This window comes from Lolium perenne, chromosome 2, assembly GCF_019359855.2.
Source record: "Lolium perenne isolate Kyuss_39 chromosome 2, Kyuss_2.0, whole genome shotgun sequence".
In the NCBI taxonomy this organism is placed as follows: domain Eukaryota; kingdom Viridiplantae; phylum Streptophyta; class Magnoliopsida; order Poales; family Poaceae; genus Lolium; species Lolium perenne.
Window position 1 is genome coordinate 305,943,866 of NC_067245.2, and position 24,258 is coordinate 305,968,123.

Here is a 24,258-nt window from a genome sequence, read left to right on the forward strand (position 1 = left end):
TGGGGATCTGAGTTTACTCTTTCAGACAAGGGTTGCAGGTTACCATTTGAATAGGCAACTGATTTGGCCTTACTCGCGTTTTATGGTAAAGGCCGATGCGCTGCCATCGGCTCTTTGCGCGTTGACTTGCTTTGACAATCGGCAAAATTGATATAAAAGCAAAATCGACATGGAAACATTTTCTTCATTGATAAAAAGGGTTTTTTACAGAGAAGAGCCGATTGCTCGAGAAAGGAAGAACAAAAGAAGAGCCGATTACTACTACTAGTCCTATGCTAGTAGTCCCTAATCTAGGGGCCGTCGCTGCCCTCGTCGTCGCCGTCGTAGCTGCCGTCGGCGCTGCTGCCGGCGAGCTCCTCGTCGCTGCTGCCGTAGCCCTCGGTAGGGGCCTCTTCCTCCTCCTCCTCGTCGTCTTCGTCGTCATCCGACCCCGCGCGGAAGCGCTTCGCCGGCGGGTACTCGTCGGAGGAGTCGTCATCCTCCTCTTCCTCCTCCTCGTCGGAGGAGGTGAAGTCGTCCCAGGAGAAGAGGTCGTCCTCGCTCTCCGCCTCCAGCTCCCCATCGACGAGGAACTGGAAGTCGTCTTCTCCGTCAGTCAAGGACTTGTCATCCTCGGACCAGACGGAGGAATCATGATCCTCCTTGTCCCACTTCGTTGGGGCGAGGATCTCGTGCGCCGCCATCGAGTCCCACTCCGGCGTCGGCTCACGAGAGGAAGAGGATAGGGAGGAAAGACCCGAGGAGGCAGAGGAGGAGGAGGAGGAGTCCATGGTGCAGAGGAGGGATTTTCGATTGCTAATGAGCAAGGGGATGAGGAAGCTAACTGCTCGATGCGGTTGAATAAAGGGGATATAGTGGAGATGATTCAATGTTGTAGCGGTTTCCGAGGAAGTGGTGCCAAAAAACTGTCAAATCGTGCAGGGAAGTTGAGAAGGCAAGGCATCATGATGAAAGGATACATTTACGGTTCTGCTCTGCCACGACGTGACCCGACGAAGAAAAAACAGAGTGGTTTTGGAATTATCATTACCAAAACCAGGGGGGCATGTGTTATCGCCAGATTTTAACCAAGTCAGTAGGTGGGCCGCGATTGAGATGGGCTTAGAAGATGTACACGTAGAATATTTCTAAATCGGCCTTATACAAGAGTTTGGGCTAGATTGCCCGTGTATCTGTAAATTATGGTAGGTTACGTGTCGGTTAGGATTAAGAGATAGAGTTTAGCTCGTACGCAGTTGGGTTTATTCCCAAGTTAGAAAGTCTACGGACTATAAATATGTATCTAGGGTTATTGAGAAAGGAGGACGATCACGTTCACAACAAACCAATCTAGGCGCATCGCCACCCATTGTTTCGAGGGTTTCTTCCGGGTAAGCGCCATGCTGCCTAGATCGCATCTTGCGATCTAAGCAGCATCTTGTTTATTCGTTGTTTATGTGTTGCTCGTACTGAAGCCTTCTTGATGGCGAGTAACACCCTTATCATAGATGTGTTAGGGCTAGCATTGATACTTTCTTGATGTATTCGCTTAGTTATGCTATCCCTAGATATCTAGCTGCCTTTGCACCTAGTTTAGGTGTAAGGGCAGCACCTTGCTTAGTCTTTATTTAGTAGATTCAATCCGTTATGGTTGTTCCTTGTTCTTCAAGGATTAGTTTGATATCCATATGGTTAGGCCTTGCAAACGGGCTGAATGATCCAGTAGTGCGTAAGGTATAGTTTGCTGGTCCTAGAGGGGATGTTCCGGGAATCAACTCTACGTTGGTTTTTAGGTCTTGTCTAGGGCTGTTTTTCTGTTACCTTGCGTATCTGCCAGGCTCAACTACGTGTAGGCCGTTCCGATTATGTGGTGAAAACCCTAAATCGTCGTAGATCGTTTTAACTTAGTATTGATCAAGCAGGACCACCATGTTATCGTAGATCCATCACGAATCATGGGTGGATCGGCTCCTTGAGCCGATTCACAAGGATACCTGAGAGCCGATCGAGGCTCGTATTTAATGTTTATGTGTCTACCATGCAGGAAATTAATCGAAGCAATCCATCACCTTCCTGACCAGGTATAGGTCAGGTGGCACGCCCTTGCACCAGCTAGGACGTGTGCCGGAGCATTGCGGGCCGTCGCCCGAGGGACCAGGGCCCACCAGCAGTCCTGGGAGCCTCCCAGGGCTCCGTGTTGCCCGTCGCTGCTCGCCGGTGGGTTTTGGCAGGCAACAGGTTCCGGAATGTGGATAGCTAACTTCCACGCACCCCTGTCCATGGCTAAAACTTTGTCGATATTCCAAACCTTCAGGTCTCTCTTAACAGACTCCTCCCATGTCAAGTTTGGTCTACCACGACCTCTCTTGACATTCTCATCACGCTTTATCCGTCCGCTATGCACTGGCGCTTCCGGAGGCCTCCGTTGGATATGTCCAAACCATCTGAGACGATGTTGGACCAACTTCTCTTCAATCGGTGCTACCCCAACTCTCTCCCGTATATCGTCGTTCCGTACCCTTTCTTGTGTGGCCACATATCTCTACTATATTAAATGGCTAGAGGTGGTGTGATGGTTGGTACGTCCGTCAACTAGCTTCACATACCCGCCGAGGAAAAAAGGAAAAAAACAAACGAAATAGCATTGCCCAGCCGCCCACCCATCCACGCACGACTCGTCAGTTTTGTGTTCGTTGCCCTTTTTTCCTCTTCATCTCCCCACTTCCTGATTCAAAGACTATCGCCTGGCAACCGTAGTTCGCCGCCTCCTCCCATGTCATTCCCCTCCCGAGTACCGACCTGGACGGTGGCAGCCGAAATCGAGGGGCCTTGGGCAGCGATGGCCCGGACCTGAGGGCAGCGGCAACAAAAATTGAAGTCCTGGCTCGACAGCAGCCCGGACGTAGGCGGTGGACGCAACCAAAATCAAGGGCAGCAGACCTAATCGGGCCCAGGAATATCCCTAGGACGATGAGATCTTTGGCATCGGGGCGGATAATGTCGCCGACGCCCTCGACCTCGAAGTCTCCACCACCTCCCTTGAGTCCCTTCGAGACGCCACCTCGCCTGACGAAGGTACCCGCGTCACGGCTGACGTCTGGTTCGTCGCGTTTCTCCATTGTTTCCGTGTCGCAGGGCCGCACACGCCGTTCGGGTCAGCTCACATGTTCTTCCTTCCAAGCAGACACCACGAAGAGTTTGAAGGGGAAGAGCCGAAGAGGAGGATGATCGCTCGAGGAGAGGAAGCTGCCGAGCGGGCTGCAGTGATACCTTGATCCAGGTAAAGAAAGAATTCCTGCATTTTTTCTTGCGTTCGCTTAATTCGCGATCCCCGCTCATAATCAGTTGGTTTTTTATAGCTCGAAGAGATAATGTTTTGATCAGTACATTGTTTTGTAAAAGTACTTCACATTTGTGCAAGATTTTATAAAATAAAACTGATCATGGTCCCGATGATACTAATCTTCTCTTCCATTTGTATTCCTCATTCAGGTGACAGTATGGCTCAGTTGCCATTCATAGATTTCGTGGATCCAGGGTGGCACGGTGCACATCAACACTTTTCGACGAGCCAGCAGTGAGGAGTACAAGAGGGCCGTCAGGTGTTGCACGCTGGACAAGGATATGGAGAATTTCTGGCGTGACAACCTGACAGAGATTGGGCAGAGAGGCCTCAACATGAGCGGAGGCAAAAAGTAGATGATTCAGCTTGCAACAACTGTCTACATAGACGCAAATATCTATTGTATACCGTTGTACCCCTTTTCAGTGCCAGGATCCTTCTCATTCTCAATTCAACGGTTGTAGCTTAATTATGCAATGATCATTTCATGGATGTGACAGTAACTTTGTTTCTGAAGGACTGCGTTATCGCGTCCCTTGAGGACAAGACAGTCATTTTTGTTACACATTAAGTTGAATTTTTGTCCAAGGTTGACCGGATTTTGGTAGGTTTGTTGTCTGCACAATACTTGTTCAACCTTCTCAAGAAAAGAATAAAACTCCATGATATTATCCTAACAGTAAATTATTTTCCTTCCTTAGATCTTGGAGAAGAGGGCGATAATTCAGGAGGCAACTTATGAGGATCTTCTGCAATTTTGATGGCACTTGCATTTTGAACTGGTAATGTTTGGAGGGATATGTATAACCAACTAGCTGCAATATATCATTAGCAAATGAAAAACTGTTGTTTAGTCAATATTGTTGCATATGTAAAAATTGTTGTTTAGTCCATATAGCTGCATCTGTAAACAGTCTCCGTACCTCTACTCCTCACTTGTCTCAAATATCAGGAAAGTTGACCAGATTTCCTTAAGTGCACCTAACCCAGCACTAGACTCATCATGTGCAAGCTTATCTGTGCTAGGAAATGCAAAATTATGATATCCATAAGGCTTGCACCGATGATGTCAATGCCTGATTACATACGACCTTTTAGAGGCATGGAACCGAAGCTTAAGTTCAGTATAAAACAATTTCCACATTTTCTGACTATTTAATCATTTTGTACTTCTCTGTGCAATACAAGACCAATGATACTACTTGTTACTCTAATTTTGATCCACAAAACAAGTTGGGTGGCATCTTCATGGTTAGATTCCAGGGAGGATGTAAATCACTTTTGGATTATAAAAGCAAGAATATGAGAAAACCATCAACCTGTTGTTTTAAATGGTTAACACATGGACATCTGTTGGCAGAGGCAGTGAGAATTATCATCGATATTATTTGAGCTCGAGAAGATGGCAACAAATTATTGTTGTATGGACACCGAGTGCAACAATTGTACAATTTAGTGGGGGTGGAACTGGAGATTGAGCCACTGGTTGGGCTATATGGAGGAAAGATGGGAATGACTCACTGTACCTTTTCGCTTTAGAAAACACAGACCATTGCCTATTGTGTCTATGGAATCTCTGGAAGCACAGACATGCCGCCGCCTTCCATGCGCAACAACCCTGCCTCACTCTCCTGCTGCGAATGTGTCGCGAAGATGCTCGTTTCTGGCGAGCTAATAACCAGAACCTGGCTGTTGCAACTTGGCTTTAGTGCCTAACGGAGGGCACACCCTCATGCCCTCTCTCCTCCCAAACCCCCTTGTTTTCTTGATCTTCTCGTTTTCAAACCATGAGGTCGTTTTGCCTGTAAAAAATATGTACAAAAAATTCAGGCGGGGACTTTCTCCCTCCCCTCGCCCCCTTCGATGACCATAAAAAAGAACACAAACCACGCTGACATACTTCTGCCATACTAAAATGACTTTTGATATATGATATCATACTCTTTTATTTATTCTGAAGCAACACACCGGTTGTCTAATATATGTTTTTTATATCTGTCAATGCAAAGAAACGATGATGACTTGCTGTTGTTATAAGAGAAAACTCAGGGGACTAACCCTTGATTAGACTGGTAAAGGAAAACACCGATGTACTTTCTAGAGCGTATGTGTTGATATTGAACACAAGTCACGTAGGCCATATTCAGCCAAGGCTGCATTTGCTCGCGCCTCATCCTTCCCTTAAGTAACTCCTGCATTCAAGGAGTTAACACTCTCACTACTGCATGCCCCCAATACGGAGTACAAAACTGAGTTTATTTGTGTTGCTGTTTATTTAGTGGTGTTTCCTTTGACTAATTTTTTTCCTTTGATCTATGTGAAGTGTTTTGCTTCATTGCTCCCTCATTATCACGTGGTTCATCTGTGATTTGGCAGTAACAAGTAAAAGGCGTAGAGGCATTCGTGTGACCAGTCTCCAAGAACAGTTTTGAATTGGATGCTCGTCAGATTACCTAGGTTGGGTTTATACTCTTCGTTACTTTGTGGTTTTATTTGCAGTGCGTGCTTGGTATTGTTTTAATTTTCACAGCTCATTGTAGTACCATTTGTTGACAAAAAGGCAAATGTCATATATGTGTACTGGATTGTATTAAGTACTACTAAGTATGTTTGCATTGAGCATCAATCTTCAAGTGTTGCTTTGCTGGAAAATAATCATAAAACTGTTAGGATATCCAGAACTTTTGTTTGGCAAAAGGAATATCCAGCGCTTCAGAATTTAAAGCTTGCAGAACACCTCTGATCCTTGAGAAGAACATTGGTAAAGGAAATGCAGAGAAACAGAAGTAGGTCTGAGGGCCACGGCCGCGGGTACCGGGACAGAAGGCTTCATGGGCTCTGCTGGTCCTCGAGAGAATTTTTCGCCGTGGCAGCCGATCCCGTGTCCGACCCCAACGGTCCAACTTTCTCCAATCTGTAAGCTCATCTTCCCCTATTACTCTACTAGACCAACTCACTGGTTGGAGATGGAGATAAAGTTGTTGCTCTACAACTCGTTCTTCTCTGGATGGTTTGTAGCTCTAACCTGCATTAAATCTGAATATGCTTCTTACGCATGTTATTTTGTCAAATTCAGAGATTAGTGTGCTTATGCTATCATGCAGGTCACTTAACCTTGTAACTGATGCTTTCAGGTGTACTTAATATTGGCAGTTTTAAGCACTAAGTACTACATTGGGAAGCTCTTCTGGATAAATTTATCAACTTGTACATTGTTTCATGGATGTGACAGTAACTTTGTTTCTGAAGGACTGCGTTATCGCGTCCCTTGAGGACAAGACAGTCATTTTTGTTACACATTAAGTTGAATTTTTGTCCAAGGTTGACCGGATTTTGGTAGGTTTGTTGTCTGCACAATACTTGTTCAACCTTCTCAAGAAAAGAATAAAACTCCATGATATTATCCTAACAGTAAATTATTTTCCTTCCTTAGATCTTGGAGAAGAGGGCGATAATTCAGGAGGCAACTTATGAGGATCTTCTGCAATTTTGATGGCACTTGCATTTTGAACTGGTAATGTTTGGAGGGATATGTATAACCAACTAGCTGCAATATATCATTAGCAAATGAAAAACTGTTGTTTAGTCAATATTGTTGCATATGTAAAAACTGTTGTTTAGTCCATATAGCTGCATCTGTAAACAGTCTCCGTACCTCTACTCCTCACTTGTCTCAAATATCAGGAAAGTTGACCAGATTTCCTTAAGTGCACCTAACCCAGCACTAGACTCATCATGTGCAAGCTTATCTGTGCTAGGAAATGCAAAATTATGATCTCCATAAGGCTTGCACCGATGATGTCAATGCCTGATTACATACGACCTTTTAGAGGCATGGAACCGAAGCTTAAGTTCAGTATAAAACAATTTCCACATTTTCTGACTATTTAATCATTTTGTACTTCTCTGTGCAATACAAGACCAATGATACTACTTGTTACTCTAATTTTGATCCACAAAACAAGTTGGGTGGCATCTTCATGGTTAGATTCCAGGGAGGATGTAAATCACTTTTGGATTATAAAAGCAAGAATATGAGAAAACCATCAACCTGTTGTTTTAAATGGTTAACACATGGACATCTGTTGGCAGAGGCAGTGAGAATTATCATCGATATTATTTGAGCTCGAGAAGATGGCAACAAATTATTGTTGTATGGACACCGAGTGCAACAATTGTACAATTTAGTGGGGGTGGAACTGGAGATTGAGCCACTGGTTGGGCTATATGGAGGAAAGACGGGAATGACTCACTGTACCTTTTCGCTTTAGAAAACACAGACCATTGCCTATTGTGTCTATGGAATCTCTGGAAGCACAGACATGCCGCCGCCTTCCATGCGCAACAACCCTGCCTCACTCTCCTGCTGCGAATGTATCGCGAAGATGCTCGTTTCTGGCGAGCTAATAACCAGAACCTGGCTGTTGCAACTTGGCTTTAGTGCCTGACGGAGGGCACACCCTCATGCCCTCTCTCCTCCCAAACCCCCTTGTTTTCTTGATCTTCTCGTTTTCAAACCATGAGGTCATTTTGCCTGTAAAAAATATGTACAAAAAATTCAGGCGGGGACTTTCTCCCTCCCCTCGCCCCCTTCGATGACCATAAAAAAGAACACAAACCACGCTGACATACTTCTGCCATACTAAAATGACTTTTGATATATGATATCATACTCTTTTATTTATTCTGAAGCAACACACCGGTTGTCTAATATATGTTTTTTATATCTGTCAATGCAAAGAAACGATGATGACTTGCTGTTGTTATAAGAGAAAACTCAGGGGACTAACCCTTGATTAGACCGGTAAAGGAAAACACCGATGTACTTTCTAGAGCGTATGTGTTGATATTGAACACAAGCCACGTAGGCCATATTCAGCCAAGGCTGCATTTGCTCGCGCCTCATCCTTCCCTTAAGTAACTCCTGCATTCAAGGAGTTAACACTCTCACTACTGCATGCCCCCAATACGGAGTACAAAACTGAGTTTATTTGTGTTGCTGTTTATTTAGTGGTGTTTCCTTTGACTAATTTTTTTCCTTTGATCTATGTGAAGTGTTTTGCTTCATTGCTCCCTCATTATCACGTGGTTCATCTGTGATTTGGCAGTAACAAGTAAAAGGCGTAGAGGCATTCGTGTGACCAGTCTCCAAGAACAGTTTTGAATTGGATGCTCGCCAGATTACCTAGGTTGGGTTTATACTCTTCGTTACTTTGTGGTTTTATTTGCAGTGCGTGCTTGGTATTGTTTTAATTTTCACAGCTCATTGTAGTACCATTTGTTGACAAAAAGGCAAATGTCATATATGTGTACTGGATTGTATTAAGTACTACTAAGTATGTTTGCATTGAGCATCAATCTTCAAGTGTTGCTTTGCTGGAAAATAATCATAAAACTGTTAGGATATCCAGAACTTTTGTTTGGCAAAAGGAATATCCAGCGCTTCAGAATTTAAAGCTTGCAGAACACCTCTGATCCTTGGAGAAGAACATTGGTAAAGGAAATGCAGAAAAACAGAAGTAGGTCTGAGGGCCACGGCCGCGGGTACCGGGACAGAAGGCTTCATGGGCTCTGCTGGTCCTCGAGAGAATTTTTCGCCATGGCAGCCGATCCCGTGTCCGACCCCAACGGTCCAACTTTCTCCAATCTGTAAGCTCATCTTCCCCTATTACTCTACTAGACCAACTCACTGGTTGGAGATGGAGATAAAGTTGTTGCTCTACAACTCGTTCTTCTTTGGATGGTTTGTAGCTCTAACCTGCATTAAATCTGAATATGCTTCTTACGCATGTTATTTTGTCAAATTCAGAGATTAGTGTGCTTATGCTATCATGCAGGTCACTTAACCTTGTAACTGATGCTTTCAGGTGTACTTAATATTGGCAGTTTTAAGCACTAAGTACTACATTGGGAAGCTCTTCTGGATAAATTTATCAACTTGTACATTATGTAGCTGTAGGAAATTTAAGCTATGCAGGCCACCTGATGCAGGCCCTTCCTTTGCTTAGTGTAGATGCTAACAGAACCTTGTGCTTCTGTAGCTGAACCTTGTGCCCAAGAAAATTGCATAAAACAGAGGCAATTTTTGTGCTTCTGTAACTGAAACTTCAGCAGATAGTCTAGACATTCTTTGGACAGTGGGTCGACTCACTCATGATCACTGATGGGCTTCAATTAGATTATGTTGTATCACATGCAGGTGAGTTGGAAAGCTTATGCATTGAAACGTTTGCCAGCATGGTAGTGGATCTTAGCCCCAGGGAGCTGCCACTGACACTCCGATGGACAATTGGCTGATGCACCATTTGTTTGATCATCTGAGCATACAATTAGATAACAAATATTGGTATTACTGCATTTTCTGCATTTCTTATATTTATTTGTTTTCTATAGATTACCGTCTCAAGAGAATTGGGAGGCTCAGTTTTCAAACTGTGATTAAGTCGACATCATAGTTCAAGAAATCTGTGATTCACATAGGTGGTTCTTCTATTGATTGGTTCCCTAGGACAAGTACTGAATAATACGTGAAGAGAAAGATAAATCAACTTCAGGTACTTGATTCAAAGTGCAATTTTTTCACTATTACGTGGTGACATTTCTCTAGAGTATACTGCATTTGAGACAATACTTTGGTGCTTGGATAAATTTGACGTGATAACCTGATGAAGAAATTCATGCTTGGTTTTGTTTTGGGGATTGTTGCTGAAGCAGTTTCATTTTAGCATGGAGTTCTTCTACGTGGCATTCTAATGCTTGAATTTGTGCTATTTCTATTTTAAATGAGAGATACATCTGGGCAGTACTAGGGATGGACATATGATAGTTAGGTATGTGTGATAGAATGGTATGTATTTGTTGGAACTGTCAACTACATATGGATTCTTGTAAGATACATTCGGTTCATCTGAATAAGAAATTAGTGAAGGCTCTACAAGGGATAGGGGTGGTACTGACCTCAGAAGTTAGATGCACTGTAGCAATGCATAAGTAGGAACTAATGGATGTCTGAAATGTCAAAATGATATCTCGGGTACTATCCTTGTGTCTAGAGGTGGCATCTCTCCTGCCTGATAATGATCTGTTCTTGGAATCTATTGTTTCAGATTTCTGTAGTGTTTCAGATTTATGGTTAATGGGTTTTATTTGAACTATTGCAGCTATACCCGTACACGTACCATTTTCATTGTGTCAGTTACATTGTTGTTGTTGTAGTTACATCATGTATATATGTTTGTGCATAAGCATGAAAAGAGGCCCAAATAGTAGCCCATCCATTTCAAAATCAGCAAGGACAATAGCCAATGCTCCAAAAAGGTAATGTAGCTTCTTATAGTCGTGTATTACTTCATTTCTATTTAATAATTTTAGTTTGATACATATTCCTGATGATTTGTAGTTGCTTCCTCTGAAAATTGGTACTGTTCATCCATAAATTATGTGGTTGCTTAACTGTAGAATGAAGTTATCTATGGTTCTATCTATTTAGTGGTGTTTCTTTGCATTAATTTTGTCTTTGCTTTTTGCGAAGTGTTTTGCCTCATTTCTCTGCGATCATCACCTGGTTCATCTGTCAGTTGGAAGGGGACAAAATAAAGGAGTAGAGTCATTCGTTTGATTAATCTGCAACAACAGTTATGAATTGGATGCTCGTCAGATTACCCAGATTTGGATATAACTCTTGGTTACTTAGAACTGGATTTTATTTGATACTTCTTGTTATACCATGCACTTAAACACCGGCTTATGTGCAATGTATTGCCAGATGAGATTTAATTATTATAAGCTTCTGGCTCCCAGTAGCTCCTCGGACTAAGTATGTGAATTTAGTTTGCCTTGCCCTCAGACCAAGTAAATTGAAGTTTAATTAACACAAACTTTTATCGGTACACGTTGAACACCAACCAGGCTACAGTTCCTTTGGCCTATTCATGCCCGGCTCTCTCTTTTGTTTATCATGTTGTATTAACTATTGAACTGAATAAGTCCATGATCCATGTGTCATGGATTTCAGAATTTAATTTTTGATGTGGTGTGTTTATGGTCTCAATATGATATAAATGTCATTTATTTTCTACTTTTTTCACTCAAAATACTATTTTTTGAAGAGTATTCAGGTGGGGTTCCTATTTCTACTATTGTGCCTCTGGCTGTTGTTGCACTTCCACTGCCTGCATAACCAGTCAAGTCGGATTCCCCATCAGTGAAACCGCACTTCATGCTTCGATGATGACCGAGTTCATGGTGGAATTCATGTGCGCAACTGGAGTGTGCTAGCTGCATGCGCTGGTAAGGGACGCTCTTGCACCAAGCTATGAGCTCGCTTCTTAGCTCCGACTAGAGGGTGAATGTTTAGGTGCCTTCTGAATGTAAGTCGTTCTTTCTGCAGCTACTATCTATGCTGGAGAAGAAAAGACAACGCTGGAACAGTTAACCGCTGCAGGCGAGTCCATCCGAGGAGAATGAGCAATCGACATTGTGACCATGCACGCTGGACAAGATAGAGTGGCACTTTCCAGTGTTTGTGTCAAAATGACAGATGGGCATCCATCTCTTGTAATCTCGGTACTGAACGTGTATCTCGAATCATGGAAGTGTACGTCTATATGTTTCAGGTATTTAGCATCACGACCGACAAATATTAATGTTTAGTACCTGATAGAAATCAGCATAAAATACATGCTATGGTTAACTCATGAAGAGAAAAAGGTCTATTCTCTGAAATAAAATTTAGACAGCACTTTGAATCCTTGTTGTTATGGTCAGAATGTGTAGTTAACTGTACAAGTAAACTTTCAGACTACAGAATCCGCACTGTATTGTTAGGCATAATTTATGGATGTCTTATCATACACTTCTCTTTCTACCTATGATTGAATCATAAGAATGATATGAAGGGTAAGTAGCGGTGACGTCAAATTGTTGTTTCTTTGTGCATTCATCTCCATCGCATTGGCACCCCACACTCCACCAACCTTACATGCATGCACAGTTGCTCTTCTAGACACTAAATCACAACATGTTACAGGTAAGGTGCCTATTTTTGGAACTGTCATATCACATGGATGAACTGTTGAATTAAGTGCCATAGTATTATAGTGCTATTTTAGATTATATTGAAAATTGTCGGAGAGTTAGGCTCCAAAAGACTATCACTCAATTTTGTCCACAAGAATTATAGTTATACTTTCATAAATTAATATTGCACTTGCTATATGCTATTTTTAAAACATTCCTATGTTGAATGTGATTATTTATGACCTCCATTTCTTCCAAATGATTTTTTTAGTTTAAACAATAAATGTGCTATATTTTTTAGTGTAATATATCAAGATGCGGCAGGTGTGAAATCTTACATGGACTGTGTTCAAATGTCTGACAAGAAAACTTTTTTAAGAGGTCGTGGCAACGCACGGGCATTCAACTAGTCCATCTCAACATGCGCATCTCTGCTACACACACTTCCATGATGAGCGGACTAGCCGCATTCTCATACCACAACGCTTGCGCCCTGTTAAGAGCTCCCGTGGAATCACGGACTACAAGCCCTGTCGCGCCAGCACCCTCATTTTCAACAAAACTTGCATCAACATTGATTTTCTGGGTTCCTGGGCTCGGCATCTTCCACAACGGTTTGACTTTGATATGCTTTTTTGTCTTCCTCTTTCCCAACTGAGCAAGATCATGTTGGTCTGTTGGTTCTTCTTTCTTTTGCTTGTTGTCCTGAAGTGTGAGCATAAAACGTGAAATATAAACCGCAACACGCACGCACGCGTGAAGATATACTAAACCGCAACACAAACGTGAAAGCCCAAGAGCCAAAGATAGATAGATGCGTCCCGGATAACTAACGAAAATCCAGAAAAGCCGCATTAAATAAACACAAGCGAAACTCCTTACGGCGAAGGCCCATCTGTCAGATCGCCTTCTCCATCCTCCGCCCTCCGGACTCCTCCTCGGCGCCTCGCCTCCGCCTCGCCATCGCCATCGCCCTCGCCGGAACCCTAGGGCAATCGCCGCGGCGCGGGCGGGCGGGGAGATGAACTCCCAGAGGAAGCGGATCCCGAAGATCGAGCCCTTCAAGCACCGGGTGGAGGTCGACCCCAAGTTCTTCGACAAGTCCTGGAAGAAGCTCGATGACGCCATCCGCGAGATTTACAACCACAACGCCAGCGGCCTCTCCTTCGAGGAGCTCTACAGGTTCACACCGCTCCGCCCCTCTCGCCCTGTTTTTTTTTTTTTTAATTTCCTAGATGAATTTTGTTCTGCGGCGTCCTGCGTGTGGAGGCAGGGAGGTGCGGCGACCGATAATCAATGTTTTGGCACGGATTGGGATTTGGTTGTTAGATTAGATTCCTCTGCGAGGAAGTGCCCGATTCTATTTCCTAGGTTTCTGTTGGATGAGATTGGATTTGGTGGTATCCAGTAAGTCAAGTTTTTGATCGGTCAGGGGGTGTCCATTGGGTTATTCTATTCAATCTATGAACGTTTGTGGTTTGTTATTTGGAAATTGGGATTTGCTAATAGGATCATAGTTCTGGAGTCATGGACGTAGCGCTAAATTTTCGTAGAAATTAGCTGCGCGGGTGTTGCTGCGCTTATGTGCCTGCAACTTGCACAATTCTGTATTTGGAAATCGGGATATGTTTCTCTGATCGTAGTTTCAGAGTCGCAGACATAGTGCACAATTTTGGTACAAAATAGTTGCATGCATTTGCCACGCTTTTGTGGCTGTGACTTGCGTAGTTCACATTTGTTGTTTGGAAATTGGGTGGCGTTGCTCTGATTGTTGTTTCAGAGTCGTGGATGTTCTGATTAATTCGGTACAAATTAATTGCAAGGGTTTTCCCCGCGCTTGTGTGGCTGTGACTTGCGCAAGTTTCCATTCGTTGTTTGGACATTGGGATGTGTTGCTCTTGATTCTAGTTTCGGAGTCGTGGATGTAGTTCTTAGTTCTAGCAGAAATTAGTTGCAAGGGTTTTGCCGCGCTGGCGTGGTTGTGACCTGTGCAAGCTTGTTTTTGTTGTCTGGAAATCGCTATGTCTTTCCCTGCTTTAGTTTTGGGAAAATGTGTTTAGCACTTATTTTTGGTAGAAGTTAGTTGCATGGGTTTTGCCACGCTGGTGTGGCTCTGACTTATGCAAGTTCGTTTCTGTTGTTCACTTGTTCTATAATTCGTATGTCTTGCAATGGTGTAGTTTTGGAGAAACAGTGCTTGGTTTTGGTAGGAATTAGTTGCGTGATTTTGACCGGCCAGTGTGGCTGCGATGTTGGTCATATAATATGTTTCTGATGAGCTGCAAAATTTAAGTTGCTCTTAATTTTTCCTAATGATGTGCGGTGGGATTGAAAGGCCCATCAGCTCATGCTATCTTAAGTACTTTGTTCTCAATTCTCATCTTAAAATCCAATATCCTATCTGGTTTAGCAAACACAATCTTTCAATAATAATATGGTGTAATTCATTAGCAAGTTGCAAACACTATTCTATTCTGAAATTTATTCCTTGCATAGTCATACATTTGTTTTGTTAGTTGGAGTCTTGCAATTCTGCTATTGTACACTAGTTTTGGTCATCCTTCTGATCCTTAGTTTGTTACAAAGAATCATTCTTTTTCATTTGTATATTTGTAAGTTTTGCTGTTGGTAATATAGGATGAAAAGAGATACCTGATATGAAATTGCGGCGTATAGATGGTCTTTTAAAGCAATTATTTGATAATACTTGTTAGTCTGGAATGTAAATCATGTAGGCAACTTGTCTGATTTTTAAAAAAAATTCAGTGGAGAATTATTTCAAAGAAGTATGGAGCACACTTTTCATCATAATATATTGTACAAATGATTTTTCTGAAAAAGTAGTATTTCTATAATGTATTACAAATTGTTGCTGGCATGTGTGTTTCTTTGTCCTTCTTTTCTTTTGGCGGGTGGTTTGGGGTTTGTAGTGTTGTTACAACTAAGTATGCCGCAAATACATTGCAGAGTAGTCTGTGTTGGTGACCTTTTTTAGGGCTTATGTGTGGTGGCGCTGTGATTCGTTGGACTTGAAATAGTATTAGAAACTGTTTACAGTTGTGACAACAGTTTAAGAAACTAATCTGGTTTTGTAATGTATCCCTGTGTGTTGTTCCTGTCCATTGAATGACTTTTTTTTATTATTTGAATGTTATTTTAGGACATATTTTACTGACTAGTCGTATTACTGTTGGCTGTTAATACAAATATGATTATTTGAATTCCATAACTTAATACTCCCTTTGTGTTGGCCAGGACTGCTTATAACTTGGTTCTTAACAAGCATGGTGGGAAGCTTTATGATAAACTGACAGAGAACTTGAAAGGACACCTCAAAGAAATGGGAAAATTAGTAGAGGCTGCCCAAGGTGGTCTGTTCCTAGAGGACCTACAGAGAAGATGGGCTGATCATATCAAGGCATCGCAAATGATCAGAGATATACTCATGTATATGGATAGAACATTTATTCCGACTAGCAAAAAGACAGCTGTCTTTGAACTTGGTCTGGAATTATGGAGAGATATCGTTGTCCGCTCTCCCAAAATTCAAGGGAGATTGCTTGACACGCTTCTTGAACTCATTCATAGAGAGAGGATGGGTGAGATAATAAACAGAGGTTTGATGAGGAATACAACCAAAATGCTGATGGAGCTAGGGTCTTCTGTCTATAAGGATGAGTTTGAGAGGCCATTCCTTGAGGCATCTGCAAGTTTCTATAGTGGTGAGTCACAGCAGTTCATTGAGTGTTGCGACTGTGGTGAGTATCTCAAGAAGGCTGAAAGGCGGCTCGCTGAGGAACTGGAACGTGTGACACAGTATATGGATTCCAAAACTGCAGACAAAATAGCTAATGTTGTGGATAAAGAGATGCTCTCAAATCACATGCAGAGGTTGATTCTTATGGAGAACTCTGGTCTTGTGAATATGCTCATTGATGACAAACATGAGGACCTAACCAGGATGTACGACTTGTTTAAGCGCGTTCCTGATGGGCACTCAACAATTAGATCTGTCATGACCAATCATGTTAAGGAGACAGGGAAAACTTTAGTGACTGACCCAGAGAGATTAAGGGACCCTGTTGATTTCGTCCAGCGTCTTCTAAATGAGAAGGACAAGTATGATGAGATTGTCAGTGTTTCATTCAGCAATGACAAGGCTTTCCAAAATGCTCTGAATTCCTCATTTGAGTATTTCATCAACTTAAACAACCGCTCTCCTGAATTCATATCATTGTATATTGATGACAAGCTTCGGAAAGGTGTTAAAGGAGCCAATGAAGAGGATATTGAGACAGTACTTGACAAGGTTATGATGCTCTTCAGGTACTTGCAGGAGAAAGATGTTTTTGAGAAGTATTACAAGCAACACTTGGCAAAACGTCTTCTGTCTGGGAAAACTAGCTCTGATGAAGCTGAGAGGAGTATGCTTGTGAAGCTGAAGACAGAATGTGGCTATCAGTTTACTTCAAAATTGGAAGGCATGTTCACTGATATGAAGACATCTCACGATACTATGCAAAGTTTCCATGCCGCTCTTTCTGGCAACATTGATGGCCCAACAATATCTGTCCAGATACTCACCACTGGGTCTTGGCCAACACAACCATGTGCTACCTGCAATCTTCCACCTGAGATCCTTGATATATGTGAGAAGTTCCGGGCATACTACCTTGGCACTCACAATGGCAGGAGATTGACTTGGCAGACAAATATGGGGAATACGGACATTAAAGCAACATTTGGAAGTCGCAAACATGAGCTGAATGTCTCAACTTACCAGATGTGTGTCCTGATGCTATTTGACTCGGATGATGGTTTGACATACAAGGATATCGAGCAGGCGACAGCTATACCTCATGTTGATCTGAAGCGCTGCCTCCAGTCTCTTGCTTGTGTGAAGGGCAAGAATGTGCTGCGCAAGGAACCCATGAGCAAGGATATCTCTGAGAGCGACACATTCTTCTTCAATGACAAGTTCACTAGCAAGTTGGTCAAGGTGAAGATTGGCACGGTGGTTGCACAGAAGGAGACGGAACCAGAGAAGCAGGAGACTCGCCACAGAGTCGAGGAAGACCGAAAGCCCCAGGTCGAGGCTGCCATTGTCAGGATCATGAAGTCCAGAAGAGTCCTTGACCACAACAGTGTAGTCACCGAGGTGACGAAGCAGCTCCAGTCGCGCTTCCTGCCGAATCCTGTGGTGATAAAGAAGAGAATCGAGTCCCTGATCGAGCGTGAGTTCCTGGAGAGGGACAAGACAGATAGGAAGCTGTACCGCTATCTTGCATAGGTAGATGTCTCTGGTGTTGAAACGTTAGAAGTGTGCGTCCATGAACAAACGTGTCTGCTGTCAAAAACATTAGAACTGTCCGTCCATGAACAAACGTGTCTGCTGTCGAAACATTAGAACTTGTCCGTCCATGAACAAACGTGTCATGCCTTACTTTATGTGTACCCATACTTGGATTTTGGCTGTAGCACTGCTGCACAGATCAGGTGGCTTTCTGACTTCAGGTCTGCCGCCTCTGGTACATATATAGAGGATTATCTTATACGTTACTGGTGATGAGCTGTTGATGCATAGGATATAGAATGGCAAACTCAAACTGATCACCCCTCGCCATCTTCAGCTGTCCATCCGTGGAGATGAAGAACTCAATGATCTCATCAAGGCTACCATCCCTGGTGCAGGTGGGGAGATGAATATCACCAAGTTCCTGGTCGGCAAGTCCATCAAAAAGTGATTGGGAGATTTTATTTCTAATACCCCTGGCAATATGCTGGCTTCTGACATATATAACATTTTTGTTTACTGCTTATACCTTATATTGATTTACATTCATGGAAGATTTGAACCATCGACAACACCAAGTCGATCTCAAACTCAGCCGATCTATATCTATTAATAAAGAAGAAAGTGGCTTAAGTTATTTAGAGGGAAACTAGGTGAAAACCGATACAAACATAGCCAAACCCACCCTAACAACACAACAGGACCATGCCCATCCGCGCAGATGACACATCGAAGACCACAAAAGGATGTCAACCACACTAATATAACCAACGGTGACCCGGAATGCTCACGTAAAGGTGAAGAAGCATGCTGCATGCATCGACCTGGAATGCTCTCATAAAGGTGAAGAAGCATGCATCTACAGAACCATGCCGCAGAAGAAAGTGCCACTGGTTATTGCCTTGGTGTACCCGTGGTGCTCAAGTTGTGTTACCTGATGCGTTAGTTCTTGCTCAAAGAAGAGATGCATTGATGTTTGCAGTTTTCTTTTGTGGTGTTCGATATGGTTTTGTTAGTTTTGTTCATGTCCAGAATCGCAAAGCTTTCGGTGCTTCCAGAGTTTAGAGACAGTTGACCACATTGAATAATGTATAACTTCGTTCGCATATTTGATGGTGATAACATCATATTGAAAAATATTTCTTGAAGCTCATCATTGCGATGGACAGATAGAATGTCTATGGAAAAACAGTGTTCATTAGGATGACTAACCGAGCTAATGAAATTCGCCAACTCAAATTCCGAAAGGCAAATACGAAAATAAAAACTGAAAGACAAAATCGAGAGATCTTAAGGTTGCAACCCATTTCATCTTCTCTGAAACATAAACACTTCCATGACAAAGGGGAAGCGTTTCGGGATTTTGGCTAACGAATCAAAAACAAATATGCTAAAACCCTGACGAGTAATCCATACATGAGCTGAGTTTCGTTTAGTATTGCTTATATTTACATGAACACGGTTATCTTTTTCAAACCGTTGACCTAACGAATCAAAATAACGATGCTAAAACTCTTCAAGCCGCCAATATTACCTATATATATTTACATAAACACAGCCATCCACTACAACCTGTCAAAGCTAAAAAACCAAAATAAACATGCTAATAACCCCTAAAGATACCTGATCGGTTCCCTAAGGAATTGTGCTATCTACACTGCCGCCTGGCCTCGCCGGCGTCAAGACGCCAACTGAGCTGAAGCCGACCTTGAGGGCCTTCACCTTCTTCTCCCTGAGCTTCTCCACCTTGCTGTGGCGGTTGGAATGCTCGCCGTTCTTGAAGAAGGGGCTCGTTGACGGCCGGTACTCCGGGACCAGCTTGTCACCGCCCATCCTGTACCGGATGCCGCACGCGTTGCACAAAGTGCGAGGGCCATTCGGCCCGGCTCGCCACTGCGGTGTCTCCGTCGTCCCGCAGTGGCTGCACGTGCCCTCCTTCTGCTTTTCCCGCTTTTGCCCCGCTGATGGCCGGTGGCCTCCGTTGACATTGCCGGAGCTCAATTTGCCCGCTTTACTTTTATAACCGATTTTGCTGAAGTTGCCGCCATCATCAAGGAGACCGAGTTTTCGGGGTTTAATGTCGTTGTCATAACTGAATTCACCAATGTTATTGTGTGCGTCGTGGACAACCGCCGCCAAGGGAGTGGATGGAAAGGTCAGGAACGTATGTGACCATGGCCGCTTGCGGTTGCGGACATTGACTGCTTGGCGGCGGCGCTTCGTCGGCACGTTCCAGTATTGGAAAGAAGAGGCTCTACCCGCTGACTCGGACTCCCAGGACGTCGACGCCGACGATAGGCCGCAGTAGGAGGAACCGGAGGATGTTGCTGAGTAGTACGAGTTGCCGGCGGCGCTCGTGCTTTTCAGGCCCTGCGCACCGTGTTCTTCCTCTGCGGTCGGCCGGTATAGTACCAGCTGCGCGTCGTGCTGCGGCGGCGACGAGCAATCAATTCCGAGAGCCTCTAGGATCTTTTCGTCCAACGTGGGTATGTACTTTAGCACCTCGTCGAGCGGATCGTCGGGGCAGCACAAGGGATCCGCAGGGTCAAAATTCTCATCCTCCTCGCTGAGACAGACATCATCCAAGAACGATGTTGGCTTCCGCATGCAATCGAGACGGCCACCACGAACAGCTTCTCACGGGAGATACGGAACGGCTGCGACGACGAAACACGGAAACAGATAGAGTAGAGAGTCTCCCAGGCAGAAAATATGATCGAGTAGAATCGCAACAAATATGTCAACAGATTCTATCCCATGTTTTACTCTCTAAACCGTTGCAATCTCTGTCTACGCTGCCCCCTAGACGTGTTCCGATCCGTGCGACGCGCCTCTTCCTTAAGCATCGTACGGCTCCGCTTCTTTTTCCATCTCACGCGTTTCTTTTCCCGTAAAAAAAAATCGCAAATACCGTCCTAATACAAGTTTTTTTTTTTTTTTTTTTGACCTGGACTACGGCGGGCTTGCGCCAGCCTGAACGATTATATTAAACTACTCCAGAAAGGAGCATAACCAGGGAACATTACAGCAGTTTTTAGAGGGCAGAGGGGAGTAGAGTAGGAGGGAGTAGTTCAGGGGGGGTCATAGCTATTACACCAAAAATTAAGAGCGTCGGCGGAGGAGGGAGTGTTACAACGATAGGCCCAAAGCCTAACATCCTAATACAAGTTTCGACCTATTCCCCTCCATCACGGCCGTAAACATCGTCCATGAGGTCGAGGCTGGAGAAGGTCATCCGATGGTGGTGGTCAGCCGTACCGGCTAGCAGGAATTCTCCCATGCTTGGACCTCACGCGACCTTCAGCGCCAGAGCGAAGCGGTCCCGCGCGGCCGTCCCACTGCATGCTCGCGGAGAATATCGCCGGCGTGTCCGCGATGCCGCCCCACTGCACGACCGTTTTGTTGATGTCGGCGCCGCACCCTCAATGGTGATATGAGCACACTCATGGACATGAAGATACTGGTGGGCTGTTGGCCGGGTCGGGTTCCTGTCAACGGCGAGCGAGACGAGTGGGATGGGAACACGGGCGGGCGGTCAGCGCGGCGTCGCTGCTCTCCTTGGCGCCTAGACAACGTTCTTTTCTGTGGCGGACTGGCGGTGACGGCCCGTGAGGTCCATCCTAGAGAATCCTTGTGCTCGCATGTGCCGAAGACTCGCCTCCTGCTCGCCTGTGCGTATGGCCTTCTCCATCCTCTGCGGAGGCTGCTTCTCCTTCGGGTCAGCGGGGCGGACCTCGCCCTTGCCCTCTCCGCCGCGCCGCGCCGGCCGCGGACGACGGCGCCAAGATGAAGGGCCTCTTCAAGTCCAAGCCGCGGACGCCGCCCGACGTCGTGAGGCAGACGCCGAAGACTCGCCTCCGTGGATGACCTTCTCCATCCTGGACGTCGTGAATGAAGATACATGTATTACAAGTTTAACACTGTATTTGTGATTTTTTAATCGGAAAAGGAATGCATAAGATCGATGAAAACGAAACAGAACCGTGCGATCGTTAAGAAACGGGCACGTCGCACGGATGGGCGCACGGCCGCGCCGCAGGCAAGCCCCATCCCCCTGGACGTGTTCCGATCCAGATACAGCCCGCGAGTTCCTATTGGTTTTTTACCAGAACAGCTGTCTACTGCATCATCCATGCATCGTGTGCGCGCGCGGGACGAACATGAGTCCATCGTCTCTTCTTTGTTTGGCACCCTGTTTTTTTCCTGGTTTCTTTCCCTTTTTACTACTCCTATATTTTATTTGTTACCTTATACACAGTCACTACATATTTGCCGATTTGGAATGTCAAAATTCATATATTGAACTCCTTCGGTCCTAAAAAAAGTATGTCACGGATTCGTTTAAATTTGGATTTTAAATTTATACAAATATGCGACATGCTTTTTGTGACGAAGGGAGCAAGATAATCAATATATGTGTGAGCATTCATCTGGTAAAAAGTGACAAGGCACTGCCGTGTCACGATTGTTTCAACGACTCTTCAATTTTCGAGAAGATAATAAAAGAGACTACATAAGTCAAAATACATTTTCGACGGCATACACTCATGTCGCCGGGTACTCATGTTTACGATTGTCAGGTTTATGATTATCCAACAATGTTCTTTTCCGGCCTCCTAAGCATGGCATGCTCCTAAGTGGCAACATCTTACTTTGACTTTTCTAGAAAAAATGATTAAATTTTACATTGTTTGACTTCTCAATAAATTATACGTCCTATTTGTAGGAATAGGTTTGTAGTACTCACCACGATCCATATTAGTTGATGCTAAAATAGATATATCTATAACTAAAATATATCTAGATATATCTATATTATCGTCAAGTAATACGAATCGTAGGAAGTAGTAGAAAATTATAGACAATATAAATTATTGAGCTATCAAAACTAAACTTTAGAAGGGATATGAGTGCAAAATAGACTAATTAAAACGTCAAAGGATGTTTGGGGGCACAATTCGTGCTAGCAGATTGTAACCTTATTCCTCGAATCACGATTCATGAGTAATAAATATCCCATTCTAGCTTCTCTTTGGGAAAGAAATTACAACTTATTTTTTGTAGAATTCAGCACTTTATTTTTTTAAACAGAAGGCCGTAGCCCTACATTAAATTAATAAGGCCGTTGCCGGCAAGTTGTTACATGGTGCTGAAGAACAACTAACAGGAGACGAAAAACAACAAACATACAAGAATGAAAAGAAACACAGCTTGAGCTTCGTGTCCGTTGTCCGGCCTTGCGATCCGTTCTGAAGAGGCCCCGAAGTTGGTGAAGAGGACCGCCATTGAGAGCTCGCGTCCTAGTCAACCCCCAGAGGCCAAGCACACACCCAAGCACCATCCGCTTCTACCTCCGCAGAAAGCTCTCTGCTTTCTCGCCCCGGATCGAAAGGCGCCGGACCTGTCAGAGGTAGACCGCTCTCCCTGAGCACGCATGAATATCGGAGGTCACTCCGGGGAGGAGAACTCCAAGCACTCGCCTCGCCGCGCCGCCACCCACGCACATCACCGCCACCCGCAGCCCACACCACAACACACTAGACCAAGCTGCCAGGAGCACGCACAGACAATGCCTACCAACCGCCGCCGAGCTCGTCCACCCATATCCGCTATCTCCGACCAGCGCCTCCATCGAGGGAACGACGCCAGAGCACCGCCGCCGTCCAAACCGAAGTTTTGGGCTTTCACCCGAGATAAGCAGAGCATGGGAGGGAGGGGATACAACCTCGATGTCGCCTTCAAGAAGGAGCACGGCACCGTCGCCAGCGTCGTCGACCTCGTGGCCGCCACTGTCAGGCAAGGGTTTCCCCCGGTTCAGAGCCGCCCCGCCGACCAACCTCACCAAACCGCCGGAGGAAGTCCGGGGCCAGGGAGATAGGAGAAGCACCAAAGGGAGGAAGAACACATGTCCAGATCTGATGCCGGAGGCCCGACGGGGCGACCTCCGCACCAGGCCTGCGCCCACCGCCCCTTCGCCATCCACACGGCCGAAGAACGCAGATTGCAGCACCAGCGCCGCCACCCGCCTCCAGGTCTGCGACGCCCCATCCCGCGCCTAAGGCCGCTGCCCTGCATCCATGGATTCCACCCGGTTCGTGGCGCACAGCCCGGACACCAGCCACCACTCCCAGGCACCAGTGTGGCCAGGCCAGAGAGGGGAGAGACGGGAGGAGGGCCAACACCAAGTCCCCGAGCGAAGGCCATCCGCCCCCACCCGGCCGCCTTCCTCCCTGCAGTCGCGCGTGGGGCCTGAGAAAAGCTCCCCGCCGCCCCCATCACCGTCGCCGCACGGCCTTGCCGGCGGCCGCCTGCAGGGGTGACGAGAAGGGGAGGGAGGTTGATGGGAGGTGGCGGCGGCGCCCGATTTAGGGTCCCCCCCCGGTCGCCTGGAGGTGCGACGCGAGGGAGAGAGGAGGGGCCCGGGTCGCGCTCAAGAACAAAGACTTCAGCACTTTATCGATTATAACCAATAACATTACAAAGTTCAAATCAATTACAATCCAGAAGAGAATTGCGGAAAAAGGAACTACCAAAGTGTTCAACTCGACGAGCTAAACATGTGTCGAATTATTAACCAAACTACTAATATGACGAACAATCATTGAAGACATAGTTTTGCAGCCAT

At 45.0% G+C, this 24,258-nt stretch overlaps 2 protein-coding genes and 1 long non-coding RNA gene across 4 annotated transcripts; 2 read left to right on the top strand and 1 right to left on the bottom strand.

Moving 5' to 3' along the window:
* Positions 1-2,671: 2,671 nt before the first annotated feature.
* LOC127336946 (uncharacterized) lies at positions 2,672-12,054 on the top strand. 2 transcript variants are annotated; one of them, XR_007873579.1, is made up of 7 exons: positions 2,672-3,054; positions 3,164-3,259; positions 3,472-3,926; positions 4,024-4,104; positions 5,699-5,779; positions 10,854-11,611; positions 11,712-12,054. It is a non-coding gene; the product is annotated as an uncharacterized lncRNA (long non-coding RNA). The 2 variants fall into 2 exon arrangements; XR_011751152.1 differs by lacking the exons at positions 5,699-5,779; positions 10,854-11,611; positions 11,712-12,054 and having other exon boundaries at positions 4,024-4,776.
* Positions 12,055-13,181: 1,127 nt separating this feature from the next.
* LOC127336945 (cullin-3B) lies at positions 13,182-17,894 on the top strand. The gene is made up of 2 exons (XM_051363813.2): positions 13,182-13,522; positions 15,596-17,894. The coding sequence occupies exons 1-2, from the start codon at positions 13,362-13,364 to the stop codon at positions 17,628-17,630; spliced, it is 2,196 nt and encodes a 731-aa protein (XP_051219773.1). The 5' UTR covers positions 13,182-13,361; the 3' UTR covers positions 17,631-17,894.
* Positions 17,895-19,268: 1,374 nt separating this feature from the next.
* On the bottom strand, positions 19,269-20,240 carry LOC127329640 (uncharacterized). The gene has a single exon (XM_051356125.1). The coding sequence runs from the start codon at positions 20,238-20,240 to the stop codon at positions 19,269-19,271; it is 972 nt and encodes a 323-aa protein (XP_051212085.1).
* Between the last annotated feature and the right edge of the window lie 4,018 nt (positions 20,241-24,258).

Bases quoted from the DNA above. Each gene is read 5' to 3' on its own strand.
- LOC127336945 (XM_051363813.2), top strand. From the start codon at position 13,362: ATGAACTCCCAGAGGAAGCGGATCCCGAAGATCGAGCCCTTCAAGCAC. The intron at 13,523-15,595 runs GTTCACACCGCT...TGTGTTGGCCAG, and splicing joins TCCTTCGAGGAGCTCTACAG to GACTGCTTATAACTTGGTTC.
- LOC127329640 (XM_051356125.1), bottom strand. From the start codon at position 20,240: ATGCGGAAGCCAACATCGTTCTTGGATGATGTCTGTCTCAGCGAGGAG.